At 51.6% G+C, this 13,708-nt stretch overlaps 1 protein-coding gene across 3 annotated transcripts; it reads left to right on the top strand.

Annotated features, from left to right (window-relative positions):
• Positions 1-6,203: 6,203 nt before the first annotated feature.
• Positions 6,204-12,631, top strand: PPP1R3B (protein phosphatase 1 regulatory subunit 3B). 3 transcript variants are annotated; one of them, XM_055725093.1, is made up of 3 exons: positions 6,223-6,272; positions 6,827-7,145; positions 9,143-12,631. In XM_055725093.1, exon 3 carries the CDS (start codon positions 9,174-9,176, stop codon positions 10,032-10,034), a length of 861 nt encoding a protein of 286 aa, XP_055581068.1. In that variant the 5' UTR covers positions 6,223-6,272; positions 6,827-7,145; positions 9,143-9,173; the 3' UTR covers positions 10,035-12,631. The 3 variants fall into 3 exon arrangements, with proteins under 3 accessions (XP_055581062.1, XP_055581068.1, XP_027657489.1); XM_055725087.1 differs by lacking the exon at positions 6,827-7,145 and having other exon boundaries at positions 6,204-6,272; XM_027801688.2 differs by lacking the exons at positions 6,223-6,272; positions 6,827-7,145 and adding an exon at positions 7,153-8,718.
• The last annotated feature ends 1,077 nt before the right edge of the window (positions 12,632-13,708 follow it).

Here is a 13,708-nt window from a genome sequence, read left to right as displayed (position 1 = left end):
AGAGTTATTCCTGCCCTGGGTGTGTCTATTGTCTGCAGGCACATTTCCTAAATTCTGCCTCATCCAATTCAAGTTTAGAAGCCCACGCTGTGGTGCAAAGATGCTGTGCATAACCTATTCCTACTAGGTGCACCTGAGATTAGCTAGATCTTTTGAGGTCGGGCAGGGAAAGCACTGTCTCTGCAGAATCCTAAACTACCTGCAGACAGTGGGGTTATTTGTATGCACCTAATCTGGGATCCCAAGTGACCTACTTAGCTGCATTTAATGTGCAACTTCAGAAGCACAAGAACCCCAGAGACGGGTAATTTTTGCTTGCAGTCTGTTTCTGCAGGAAGGAAACTTCAAGCTTATGGTTAATTGGGTAAATCCTTGAATATCACCAGGGGTTTTTTTCCCCCAAGGATTAAATTAAAACTTCCAGATAAAAAGGCCAGGTTACACTTGAAAAACATTTCAAAGAATGCAAAGGCTGATGATGGGAGCAGCTCCAGCTGACCTCCTTCCTCAGCACACTCTGCTCAGCTCTTGCTTCTACCATTGATACTGCCTTTGGTACCTGCTCAAGAGCTTCAGATCATATTTATCACCGAGAACTACATGCACGCCTCAGTGTGGCTTTTTCTCTTTCAACCTTCATCAGCATACAAGTGACTTTCAGGTGAAGCACAGTCTCTCACACAGAGATAAGCTCTCCAAGTCCCCAGGCCTGGATACATGCAAGTTCCCAAGATATCTGCCCCACCAAATTTGGTGCAGTCTGTGTAGGGCACCAAAGTTAAAATATACGTTGCTTCACTCTGACTTGTGGATCTAGGGCAGATCCAAGTCCAGTCAGTCGGACACTTGTATGGTGTAAACAAGGCAAGCTGTCGATGCAGCTGGACTGATTCGGCCTGCCTGAGGGGAGCTGAGCATCCCTCTGTCTCTGCAATTGCATCAGTCTATTGATGGAAATAGCCCTGATTCCTTTTTATACTCTCACCACTCCAAGCCCGGCCCTTGCTGTTTATCTCCTGCAAGAGCACATGGGGAATCTGGAGGATCTGAGGTTCTAGTCCAGGCTGTACCTTTATACTCTTTTTTTTTCTCTTCATGTAGGATGGCATGTGCTATTACAGACAATTATTTTTCCTTTTACACATTGTATCTGTACAACCAGATGCTCCTGGGTTCAAGCAAACAGCAGAAGGAACGAAAAGCCACCATATTTCTCTGCATCAACTGAAATGTAACAAAGAAAAGTTTCTGGGAGATCGAGCCAGACATGTCCACAGCGCATGATCACTGGGGGATGGGATGCTCTCAGGAAAAAATAAAGTAAGGATGGGTACACAGCTGTTGCACTGCTTTGTGCAGTCTTGGAGAAGACAATCAATCTTCTTTCTTTTGCTATGATTTTTCTAGGAATTCAATGATGGGAATGAAATCTGTAGACTTCATGAAGGCAAGGTCTCGGAGCAGTGCTCTGAAGAGAACATCACAGATGTTGAGAAAGCAGGAGGTACTCTTCCTTTCCTTGCAGGGAGTCACCTACTCTTGGGTCCTGATCTTTGGGGTAGAGGTAGCTTTAACCTGGTATCCTGCATATAGTGCCTCACCTTAGCACCGCTATAACATTTTTGACAAGCATGTTGTATGCCTGGACAAGGACTTACCTCTTTGTTGTTCCTGCCTGCCTGCCTGTCATTTGGTTGCTCTACTGTCATTTTGTCTCCTTGTGCTGCCCTCTGGGCTCTTCCTTCGCTGGAAGCCCATTCCCTTTTTCTCTGTGGGTAGCAGCTTTCCTTAAGGCATTTGTTGTAACTTATCTGCATCAATTCTCTCCCCCATAATCTCCCTTTTTTGCAAGGATTTTCATGGTTTCTCTTGCTGGGCATTGTAATTATTAAGAAATTTTATTTTATTATTAAGAATTACTATAGCTTTAAAATACCCGGTCTTTTTCTACAACACACAGCACCAGGGCAGGCTTTGCATCTAGCCCCACACTATCTTTGTGCTGGAGGGGAAGGTGCCATGGTCTTCAGGAGGGCAGAGTACATGTTCCTTGAGGTTTTTGACCACGAACGCGTACAAGATCCAAAGGGAGCCATGCCAAGGTAAATATCCTACCTCAGGCCAGCAGCCAATGTACTGAAGTAACTCCTCATTTCTGGATAGAACCAGGAGCAATGAGGCCTCTGCCTTGGAGCATGGCTCCCTGAAGCATGGTCAGGAGCCTTAACTGAGGGTGGGATTTTCTTTGGTGCCGGGGCATGTTGAATGTTCTTTGCTTGATTTCCTGGGATGGCCACAGGAGTTTGAGACATGTGGAATTAGAGAGGGAAATCTCATCATCCGACAAGACTTCTCAACTGTTTTCTTTGGTGGAGCTGTGTTTGCTGTGACCTTTCAGGAGCTGGACAGGGGCCTGGGACCACAAGGTGCGCCCAAGCAACACATCAGGCCTCAGACACAGTTGCAGCTAAGACCAAGTTGATGGTGAAACATAGAACAATAGAAGACATGTTTCCTGCAGATTTCTGTCATGTTGTCCCTCTGTCCCACTTTCTTTACCTCAGCTTTTTCCACCACTCCATGAACAGCCCCATGACACGTACTATAGCTGGCCAAGGGGCTGTCAGTGCTGGCTGGCCACCTGGTGGAGACACTGACTGGCCAGCAGGCCACTGCAGCCAAGCCCAGAATGCTCGCTGGGTCTCTCCCCACCAGCTGTTGATTCTCACAAAACTTAGAAGTGATGCGTTAGCTTCCCACTCCACCATCAAGTGTGGCTGACACCCAGCAGTACATCTGGAGGGGATGGAGGAGGACCGACAGCCAGCCAGCCACCCAGCTCAGCCACAGGTATGTCCTCTCTGGAGGATGGCATGTCATGCTGCCGACGGCCACTGCTCCTGGGACTGACTCTGCACTGGCCTGGCCAACTCTCCCACAGTGCCCCAGTGCTGTCCAAAATTACTCAAAAATTAGTTTCGCTCATAGCATTTTGATATGAGACAACATCTAATTACGATTACTTCAGAGTTACCCTCACAGCCTTATCACAGGCAGGCAGGTGGACTTTAACAAAAGCCCTCCTCCGCTTGGTGCAAGCGTCACGGCCCGGCTGAAAGACAGCAGTTCCTCAGTGCTGCCGATTTGGAAATTGCTGGCAAGCACCAGCACTGCAACAGCAACTGCACTACCACGGTGGCACCATCTGCCTCAGTGGGCTGCCGTGGTGAGCACAAGGAGCGTGGCACCTTTGCTGCCACCCTGAGGACTGCCAGCACCAGGGATGGAGACCTCCCATCAACTGCACTGCCGGGCACCCCCAGCCAGGCTGGGGCCGCAGTTGGGTGCAAAGGTGCAGGGGACTGGAGCCCCTGTGCCCATTGGCAGTAAGAGGGGATGGCAGCTGGGGTAGCAGGGAGAAGAAGGTATCAGGAGTGGGCTGCTGATCTGGGAGAGGGCACGAGGTGTGGGATGGGGTGCCCCATGGTGGCAGCCCCAGCACAGCTCCCTGGGTAGCGCTGTTACATCAGCTGCTCCACCAGTTTACAACACTCGCCCTTGAACCTTGGCTCTGCAGCCTGCTGCGGTGCAGACAGGTTGCACAACACCCCTGTCCCCACTCCCCTTCCCCGCCGGGGCTGCCCAGTGGCCAGCTGCTGGGAGGCCAAGCTGGCACAGCAGCCTGCCAGTTCCAGACAGGGAGAAGATGCTCCATCCACCCCTGCCTCTAGGAGGGCACCAAGGGAGGTGGCAAGACCAGGAAGGGTACCCAAGGACCTACTCAAGCCTGCTGGTAGAGGTGGTTCTTGAAGGACTGTGGTGGGGGAAGGAGGGCTGCCCCACAGGAGGAACAGAAAAACTCTGCCTCTCCTCCCGCAGCAAGCCAGCAGGGCTGCACCCCAGGGGTGCGGGAGCCACTATGTCCTGTCCCAGGGGCCCTGGACTAAATCCTCCAGCTAAACCAGGAACAACCCCCAGGTGAGACCTGATGGGAGAGCGGGACCCTTGTTCCAGAGATCTCTGTCATAGATGGGACTGGTTCTACAATGCTCCCCCAGGTAGAAACACCTACGGAGCCTCTTCCCCATGCCAGGGAGCAAGCTCTGCCTCATCCCTCAGCAAGGTGGGAGGGGTGGAAAGCTGTGGGGAAATCACAAAGACCACTGTGCAAGGGCCTTGCACAGACCTAAATATAGCCACTATCTCAGCTCCCTGAAGATAACAGCCTGTGTCCACAGCCCAGCACAACACCCTGCCCTGACTTCCACCTACCTTTGCTTCAGGAGCAAACATCAAGTGGCAGTTGTGAAACAGCCTGCCCGGCTCATGGCAAACAGGGCTTGTATCATGGGGCAGAAACGCACCCGAAGCCACTTCACATGCATTCCTTCCCCGGCGCTGGCTGGCCAAAACCCACACAGCTCAAAGGCTAACCAACACCTCCCTCAGCACCTCCATGGTGTTGAGCAGCCAGCAACAGCCAGGAGAAATCTGCGGCAGAGCAGAGTGACAAGTGCCAGTCAGGTTGGGATTTCCCAGGTTTTTGGCTCATCCCATTAAACTCTGGTGAGTTTACTTACACCTGAATCTCTCCAGTGTCCCAAGATCAGCAACGCTGAGCCAGGCTGTGGTGGCCCTGCCAGGAGAAGGGGACACAGCAGTGGAGAGGGCCCATGAGCTGTGACCACCTTACTGGGTCTCTGTGTGTTGCTCCCAGGCTAATCTGAACACAGCTCCTCTCATCCCCGATGTAAACCCCGTCACTCCGTAGAATGTGTTGAAGTCCCACCACACCTCAGCACACGAAATTGTAGTGTAAAGTCTGAAAGACTCCTGCAGTGGGCACATCTTTCAGCTCTCTCTCCCCGACTTTAAATCTTACCACTGCCTTTATCTAAAAAGGGTTTATAAACCAAGAAACAATGTAGACTTTTTCCCTCAACAATGCCCTTTTTCCTTGCAGAGTAATAAGTTTATGAAATGGCAGCTTCTAGCAGGAAGTCTCTGGCTTTAACAATAGCTGTGTGTGTTTCCACAAGTTAATTGAAAACAAATGGTGACACTTCAATCCTGCTTTTATGCTCTGTAAAGGAGGAGAGGGAGTGCAGCATTGCTCACAGTTCCGCAGTTAGAAGCCAGATGTGGCACAAAAAGAGGCAAATACTATTATCCCACTGTTACCATAGGGAGAAAGTGGATGCACCATGCCCACCTCGAAGCAGGCTTTGCTTGCTCATGGACATGGCATTTGTCCCCAGAGCCGCTTCCCTGCCAGGGTGGCTAGCTCCACACACACTTTTTACATCGTTGAGGACATCAGGCTCTGTGCCAAAGCGAACTCAGGAGCACCCCCAGGGAGCAGAGGCAGGAGCTGGCAGCAGGAGGGCAGCTGGGAAGACCCCTTGGCCCAGCTGGCCCTGCAGACCAGTGGGGGTCTATGCCAGGGCATCCATTTGCCTGGCAGGTGTTTTCAGGGGGTCGGAAACACTTCACAGCTCTGCGCATGTTCCCGGGCAGGGACTCCCATGGTGTGGGCCTCTGTGCTGGTTGGGGCCCGCAGGTGATTCTTCCTACTGTCAGTCACCTCTATGAGAAAGTAATTTTTTCCACAACGTTGCCCAAAAAGAGGAGTTTCTGCAGTATCCTCTGGAGGTTTCTACCCAGTGCCACCACAGACCCGTGGCCCCGAGCAGCGGCCGCAAGATGTGGGGTATTGAGTAACCCTCCCCTCAGCACCCAGGCACCCCGGCCCAGCCCAGCAGCGCCCCAAAAAGCCTTTCCTGCCTCGAGAACACGTTCCTGAAGGAACCTGGAGGTTTAGCCCTTCTCTGCCCGTTTGCGACCACCACAGAGCCCCACGCTGCCCTTGCGGGCCGGCAGGGAGGGCACCGCGGCGCAGCAGCCACGCACTGCAGCGGGACAGGGAGGCACTGGGGCATCCAACGCCTGCCACAGAGCTCTGCCTTCTACCAAGACAAGGCAGCCCCGGTCGAGGGAAGAGGAGCCCACCTCGCAAGGCACCTCCACGACGGAGCGGGCCCCTTCGCCCCGAACGCCCAGCGAGCTGCCGCCCCTCCCGCCCCGGCTCCTCAGGAGCCGCCGCGCGCCCCCCGCGGGCTCCCCCCGCCGGCCTATTGGCCGCCCGCCGCGCTGGGAGCGCGCTCATTGGCTGCGGCGTGGGCCGGGCGGGCGGGGCGGGCGGCCTTAAGGCTGCGGGCCCGGCGGGGCCGGGCGAGTTGGGGTGCCGGGGCCGGTCTCATGCAGTGCGCCAGGTATGCTCCCGCCCCGCCGCCGTGCTCCCCGGGTGCCCGCCGTGCCCCCCGGCGCGGGACCGCAGACCCCGCGGGTGCGCGGAAGCTGTACCAGCGCTCCCCGCCGCGGTGCTGCCGCTGGGGAGGGCGGGATCCTCCCGGCTGGGCTCCTGCGGCCCCCCCCGGGGGAGCCGGGCGCGGTGCCCCCCGCCGGGCGTCGCCCTGCTGCGCCCCCCGGAGCGCCGGCGGGGCTGGGCGTGCGGCTTGCCTTTGCTGGGCTCCGCAGGGGGGGGCGGGTGGTAGCGGGGTTACGGCCTCGGGGTCCCCCATGCCGGTGGGAGCTGGGCTGTGCCCTGGGAGCGGCCCGAACCGGGGAGGAGAAGGGGGCAGGGAGCCCGAGCGTGCTCCGTCCAGCAGCCTGTCGCCTCCGAAAACTTCGGGCGTAGCAGCTGCCGCACGTCGAGCCCACTGCAAGAGGGTTACCCAGCCCTGGGAGCAGGATGGAGGCAATCGAAGGGTTTTGTTAAATGTAGGGGTAAATAATTCCTTTCCTCTGACTTGCATCTCCTTCCTAGGAATAAGGGAGGGAGGAGAGAGTGGTGACGTTCCCCTCTGGAGAGGGCCAAGCTGCAGGAAAGTGTCTGGAGGCAGAATCTGCTCTGCTGGCCTTTGGGGGGGCAGGGGGAAGGGCTCAGCCCCTGTACCCACGCAGGGCTGTCAGCCTTGTGCTGCTCGCTTACTGCAGCTCCCTTTCCTGTGTAAGCTCCTGTAATGATTTCCCTGCTCCCACCTTCAAAGCGTCTGAAGTTTAAGATGGCCAACACCAGCCCCAAAAGGCAAACCTTCCTCTGTTGGCTGTGAGTTGGGCATCAGCAGGCTCTCAAGTGCAGAAGGGTATGTCTGGGGTATCAAATCGGCTGAAAAAGTTTGTAAAAGCACAGAGCATGGCCTGATAGTGGGTATGAAAAGCACTTACTATAGTTCTTAGCTTGAAAAAAGCTCCAAGTAATGCAAATCAGGCTGGCTATTTCATGCCTCTTTGTTATAAAAATGTGACTAACCAAGGCTTACTAAGAAACCTGACTTTTCAGCAGTTGTGGGGATTCAGCTGAATAAATTTCCCTGGGAAAAGATGCAATGCAGATAAAACTGGCCCAAGTAAGAGAGAGGTGTTGGAGGCTGCATTAATTTAAAGGAAGAAATGACCTATATAAAGTGTGTGTGAATTAAAAACTTGGCAAAACCAGGTAGAGATGAGCGGAATGGCATTAGTGGACAGGTGGATCTACTGTCTGTCTTGTACAGCTGCCCTTGAGCTGGAAGGAGGCAATGCAGAAGGAGTTGTGTTGGGAAGCAAGCTTTGGCACATGTGCTATCAATAAACAGATGCCCTTGCTGAATGGATGCTGTGGAAGCCTGCTCAGAGCTGCTCTGTTGGTGTTGCAGGGTGGGGAGTTAAAGCACTGAATTGGAGAGCATAGCTCTCGCTTTTTCTTGGCATGGGGGCAGCAATCGAGTACTAGAGCTGGCTGTGCGTGGCTTTGGCAGCTGGAGCTGTGCTGCATCACATGGCCAGTGGCTGCTGCTACTGCTCCTGGCTTGTCCTATTCTGTGTGGTGGGAGCAGCTTTGGAGCCTGGCTTGCAGCCAGATGGGATTTTTATTAAGGTAATACTTTGTGTTTAAGGTCAGCTGCAATGCAGTTGACTTAAGGGGGGATGAGTGTGATAAATCTGTCCAGTGGTTTATCCAGAGCCAGGCCAAAAAGTCTGCCAAAAGCATCTAGCCTAACCTTGGTGTAAGGGCAGGAGCGATAGGTATGATGTTCTGGGAGCTGCCTGGCTGCGGAGGCAACTCCAGGGCTACATCTGGCAAGGTGCTGGGTGGGAGCTTCCCTAGAGTGGGTGCACAGAGACGGACAGTGTTACATCCCTGGAGAACAGGCTGGGCACTGGAGGAGGGGAGCCCGTGGTAGAGGGGCACACAAGTCCTTGCCCCAAAAGGCACAGGCTGTTTCCAAAGGCTCTGTCAGCCTTGAGTAGGTGGGTTGTGTTTGGCAGAGCCCTGTGGCTATGTAGGTGTTTCCGAGGGGCTCGGTGCTAGCATGATGGAGGCTTGATGTGTGAGCTCTGTGCTGGAGGTAAAACTTTCTGGGCCATCTGAGCTGACGTCTGTTTTAAAGTGCAGTAGGGGAAAGGGGCTCCTCTCGGTGCAGAGCAATGTCAGCTGAGTCTCTACCCTGCGGCTGTACCAGACTGTTGCTATCCTTACAATGCCACTTGCAGGTATTTCAGATGGAGCAGTTAAGGGAGGCAGTGGTGAGCGATACCTGTAGCTCAACCAAACGAGGCTTTTTAGCCTCTAAAAATACCAGACCTTTGGGGTTTTATGAAAGGTGAGGTCAGTTGCATACAGCAGCTTGTGACAAACTGAGTTCCTGCTCCTACAAAAGCATCCGATGCTCTGAGGTGAGTGCAGCAGGAATACTGCTTTATGTAGCATTGACATTTGATAATCTCTGGGTTTTGTTGACACCAGCAGGATTGAGCCATGGGCTTTGCTTTGGGCCAGAAATGCTCTGGAGCCTGCTGTTGCTAGCCTAGTAGGGCAGTGCTTGTGTGTGTTTTCAAATGGTGGCTCTGTCCCTGTAGCAATTTTAAGACCTCTTGTTCAAGAGCACAACAGGTTCTGGTCCTGTCACATCTGATGTAGCAAGTTTCTCACCACGTCTGTAAATCGCACCATGCAAGTACCTGCCTTTAAGCTTGAGGGACTTGTGGGGTTGGTGGAAGCAAGTTTCTTTGGGATGGCTGAGAAGTGGTGTAGTAATTGTCTGATAAAATTCATATTTAAATGCTTTTCTAATATCAACTGACCTTTCTTATCTTCTAGAGTACTAGACTATTTTCCTCACAAACAAGCAATGGCTGTGGATGTAGCAATGCAGTTATACCTGTGCTCCTCACCCCTGCGAAGAGAGAAGTGTGCCTGCAAAATTGCTCCAAAGCCAAGCAAGCCACTGCGGCCCTGCATCCAGCTGAGTAGCAAGACTACGCTGAATGGACCAGAAGAGGCAGCAAACACCTTCACACACAACAAAGTGAAGAAGAGGGTGTCCTTTGCAGATAGCAGAGGCTTTGCTCTGACAATGGTGAAGGTGTTCTCGGAGTTTGATGACCCGCTAGATATTCCTTTCAACATCACTGAGCTGATAGACAACATCGTGGGTCTGACAACAGTGGAGAGGGACAGCTTTGTCCTGGATTTTGTTCAGCCCTCTGTGGACTACCTGGACTTCAGAAACCGCCTCCAGGCAGACTGTGTCTGCCTCGAAAACTGTATGCTGAAGGAGCGATCCATTGTGGGAACAGTGAAGGTGAAGAACCTTGCTTTTGAAAAGACTGTGAAGATCAGGATGACGTTTGACACCTGGAAAAACTTTGTGGATCACCCATGCCAGTATGTCAAGGATACGTATGGAGGGTCAGATCGGGACACATTTTCCTTTGACATCAGCTTGCCTGAGGGAATTCAATCCCATGAAAGAGTAGAGTTTGCCATCTCCTTTGAGTGCAATGGAAAGGTGTACTGGGACAGCAACAGGGGCACAAATTACAGGATTGTACGTTCAGAACTGAAATCTGCCCAGGAAGCTGTCAGCCCCCCACAGGGCCCTGACTTTGGCAGTGCTTTTGACCAGTTTGGGAGCCCTCGATGCTCCTACGGCCTCATTCCTGAGTGGCCCAGCTATTCTGGCTACGAGAAGCTAGGGCCTTACTATTGACCCAAGGACAAAGTCCTGATTGACTGTTGCTGGCGCGTCAGCAGGCCTGAAAGCCGGTCTGAAGGTGGAGTGTATGGAAAGGTGGAAGAAGTATGGCTCCACGTAGCTTTGCATAAGCCTCACAGCAAAACCAGATGTGCAGTGCTCTGCTGGCAGTGGGCTTGTAGTCAGGGAAGCGTCCCTGGCAAAACGGGCTGCCTTTCCTGCCCCAGCTCAGATAACTGGCTCTCTGGATGCTCAGAGGACCAGGAGCTGTTGCTCATGCATCTCCTCAGTGCTGCTACTCCTTCCTCTTCTATAAAGCTGCTAGTCTCCAGGGGAACGCTACAGTGCTTATATCGTCTGTTGAAGCTGCGTAGTGGTGGCTGGTTTGTATTGCTTGCCTAGTGTTAAAAGGCTTTTTCAGAATGTTCTAGTATTATATTTAGTGGGCTGTCCTTACAAAGCTGGCCCATGCCTGTCTGGTAATAGTAGGGGGCTTGTGGGGAACGGGGTCCTCTCCTTGCACGCATCCTTGTAGTGTGAGGCCCTTCCTGCTGGAGGCAGAAAGGGTGTTTTGGAGACAAAGAATGCGACTGTGATGACAGGAAATATGGCCCTGCAGCCTGCCATATTAGGAGACGTGTGCCTGTGCAAGAGGATCTGATCTGCTTAGTCACCAGTTGTTTTATCAGCTGATCTTAAAAAAACTCTCATTATATCCTTGGTGTTACCAAAAATAGAGATTAGCTGTAGCTGTGTGGTGCTTGTAACACAGCCATGGGTCAACAGCCTTGACTGCCTTCTTCAGAACCTTCCTATTTCTTTAATCACAAGTGATGGGTGATGCTTTTTTCCCCTTAATGGACATTTGAAGTCAGCTGTTGGCCGTGCTGGGCCCTGAAAATGCAGTTCTTCCTCCTATGGACTGTAAACCAGGGTTTTGTCCAGCTGGGGCCTAGAGTCCTGTGCAGGAGGCTGTGCTCAGGTGTTACAGGAGCTAAATACAAATGGACCGCATGGCTGCTCTGTGCTGTGTCTGTTACAAGAAGGTGACTGTTGTGTACCTGCTGCAGTGGAAGTGCCTTGACTGAGGAAGGGGTGGTAACATGCAATCCCAGCAATGCTTTGGGATAAACAGGCTTTGGAAATAACATTGCTTTTAAAAAAGATCTCCTAATGGTTTGTTACTGGGTACCCTGGACTGCTTGGCAGCTAATGGCATGGCAGTCCTCACCTGTGAGGATGCTGTGGCTGTACTGGATGAACATCAATGTGCTGGGCCTGCCTCACTGTTGTGGCAGTAGCTGCCATCTCAACCTGTAAATGCCCGAACTTTGCATCTCTGTGTCCATAAGAAGCGGCTCACTCCACCTGTGCAAAGAACTAGCCATAAGAAGTGTGAGATGGGTCATCCTGACACCTGGATGTGAAACAAATCATAGATGTGAAGCATCCCCATCTTCAAAGAGGCAGCTTGTCTTCTAGGCCTGAGGTGAGGTGGCCAGCTTGTGCAGTGCCGAACAGCCTCACAAAGCTGCTTGGGTGCCAGCTGAGCAGAGTAACTTACTCCCTTGGCTCAAAGGGAGAGTGCTGAATAGTTTGTAGAAATAGAAGTCAAGGGAATCTTACTTTTTTCTAGTGCATAAGCTTTATATAATTTTTTGTGCATTGATAATGGCCTTTGGATGGGCTGGAGAGAAGCAATGGGCTAGCCTACCTAACTTCTTAAACTTAGCTTTTAATTCTGGAGACTACTGTATAAAATACTTAAAAACTATTTTACCCGAACTTAGAAAGGATACTGTGATCACTGTTGGATGCTGAAAGGAGCAAGAGCTTCCAGAGAGAATAGCTTCCCTTCAACTGCTCCTTTTCCAAAAACCTAACACCAATGCATGTCATAACTGTGCTTGATCACTTAGTCAAGGTGGTAAATCTGCTTGCTAGTCCAGAGCTCACCACGCTTGGTTCCTCCGTTCAAACAGCTTCCTGAATCAGCCCTTATAACCTGCATCTGGTCACTCTTGAAGGGACTGTTGCCTAGCTTGGCTTAAACCTGGTTTTAAACTTTAAGCAAGCTTGAGTGACACTTTTTTAAGAAGTTTATGGTGTTAATACTGTAAGATACTGACTGTAGAGAAGTCATGTTCTCCTAGCATGTTCTCAAGCCTATGGAGAGTTGTTTGTGAGCTGAATCAAGGCATGTATGTCTGGGGTACTGTGGATGGTGGTATCTCCTTATGGAGCCTGTTTGGTTTTAGGTTGTGGATGGGGTGTGTTTAGGAAGGAACGTGGAAGATTAGCTAGAGCAATGCCATAAGTAAAAGCTAGGATGGGAACTGACTATTTGACCAATAGCGGTTTAAAAATACTACTTGTGGCCTTTCCCTTTTTCCCTTTTCCATTGCTAATGTGAACATAGAAGCGAGGGGTTGCTTTCCTTGCTCTATGCCTGGAAGTGCCTTGTGGGGTGTTTTGCATGTTTGTTTTTTAAAAGATATTTTTGTACACAATATTCAAGTGGAAAATGCACTTTATAATTGCTGTGTAATGACTTTTAAAACTATGGTTCTGTTTTTATCTGATTGTTAAAATAAAGGTGGAACAAAATGTTGGCTGTGTATCTTGTAGTCATCTTATTTAAACACCCATGGGGCTGGGGAGGTGATTTAGACATGGGATTGGTTTCCTGCAAGTGGCTGTTAGCAGGGAGGAGCACGCATCTGTGGAGGAATCTGCTGCTTGAAACAGGAAATTTCAGCCTATTCCTGCTGCCTTTCTGTGAACACAGATGCTTCCAGAGCCTCTGCATGGTGGGAAGGAGAGGAGCCAGGCTCATGTCTCTGTGCTTTTAGGTTTCTCCACTAACCACTGTGTTCCTGAGCTACTCTTCACTCTTCTCCTGCTTGCAGTGCCAGGAACAGCCTTTTCAGGTTTTTCTGCATTTGTTTCAGGTCAGTCTCAGTTCTCCCCCTGCACCTGGCTTGATCTGGAATCAATGCTTTCTCTCTGCCTGGGTGCTGGGATGTGGTAGATGCTAGGAGTGGTGATGCAGTAAAAGGGTCAGGCTCTTTTCTAATACCAGGATCAAGTGAATGTTAGACCCTGCTTTACCTCACACTGCTTGTTCCTGTTGTCACTGCACTAAAAAGCACTTGCAGGAAACATGCCCCTTTGCAGAAGGGGAACAACTCTGGTGTAAATGCCAGCAAGGGCCAGTTACAGGATTTGACCTGGCTTTGACCGCAAAGACCAGGACTTGGTGATGGCCTGAAGGTGTTGTATTTCTAACAATCAGCTACTGAGCTGGGTGGGTTTTGCCACTTACAGATAAGGTAAGAAGGGAAGCTGGGAAGAGGGCGGGGGAAATGCTCAAGACTGTCTTTGAAGATGGTCTTTGTGTGGGCTGGCCTGAGGGGCTATGCAGGCAGTACTTCCCATGCTGCTACAAAGCCTTGCAGAGAGTGAGCTTGGCCTTTGCTTTATAAAGAAATGAAACTGAGCACCTTCTGACTGTGGCTATTTCTGAGTCTCTCGCTTTCATAAGATGAACTCTTTCCAGGGTGTCTTGCTTTCAGCAGCAGCTGGGTAAGGTAGTATGGGATCTGCATGCACCTGGGAAAAGGGTATTGCATGGTGGTTCTTGCTGGCCTGTGATGTTTTCCTCCCCCGTGGCTCAGGGGAGCCTGCGT

This window comes from Falco cherrug, chromosome 1, assembly GCF_023634085.1.
Source record: "Falco cherrug isolate bFalChe1 chromosome 1, bFalChe1.pri, whole genome shotgun sequence".
Lineage (NCBI taxonomy): Eukaryota > Metazoa > Chordata > Aves > Falconiformes > Falconidae > Falco > Falco cherrug.
This window is presented reverse-complemented; position numbering and strand designations above follow the sequence as displayed.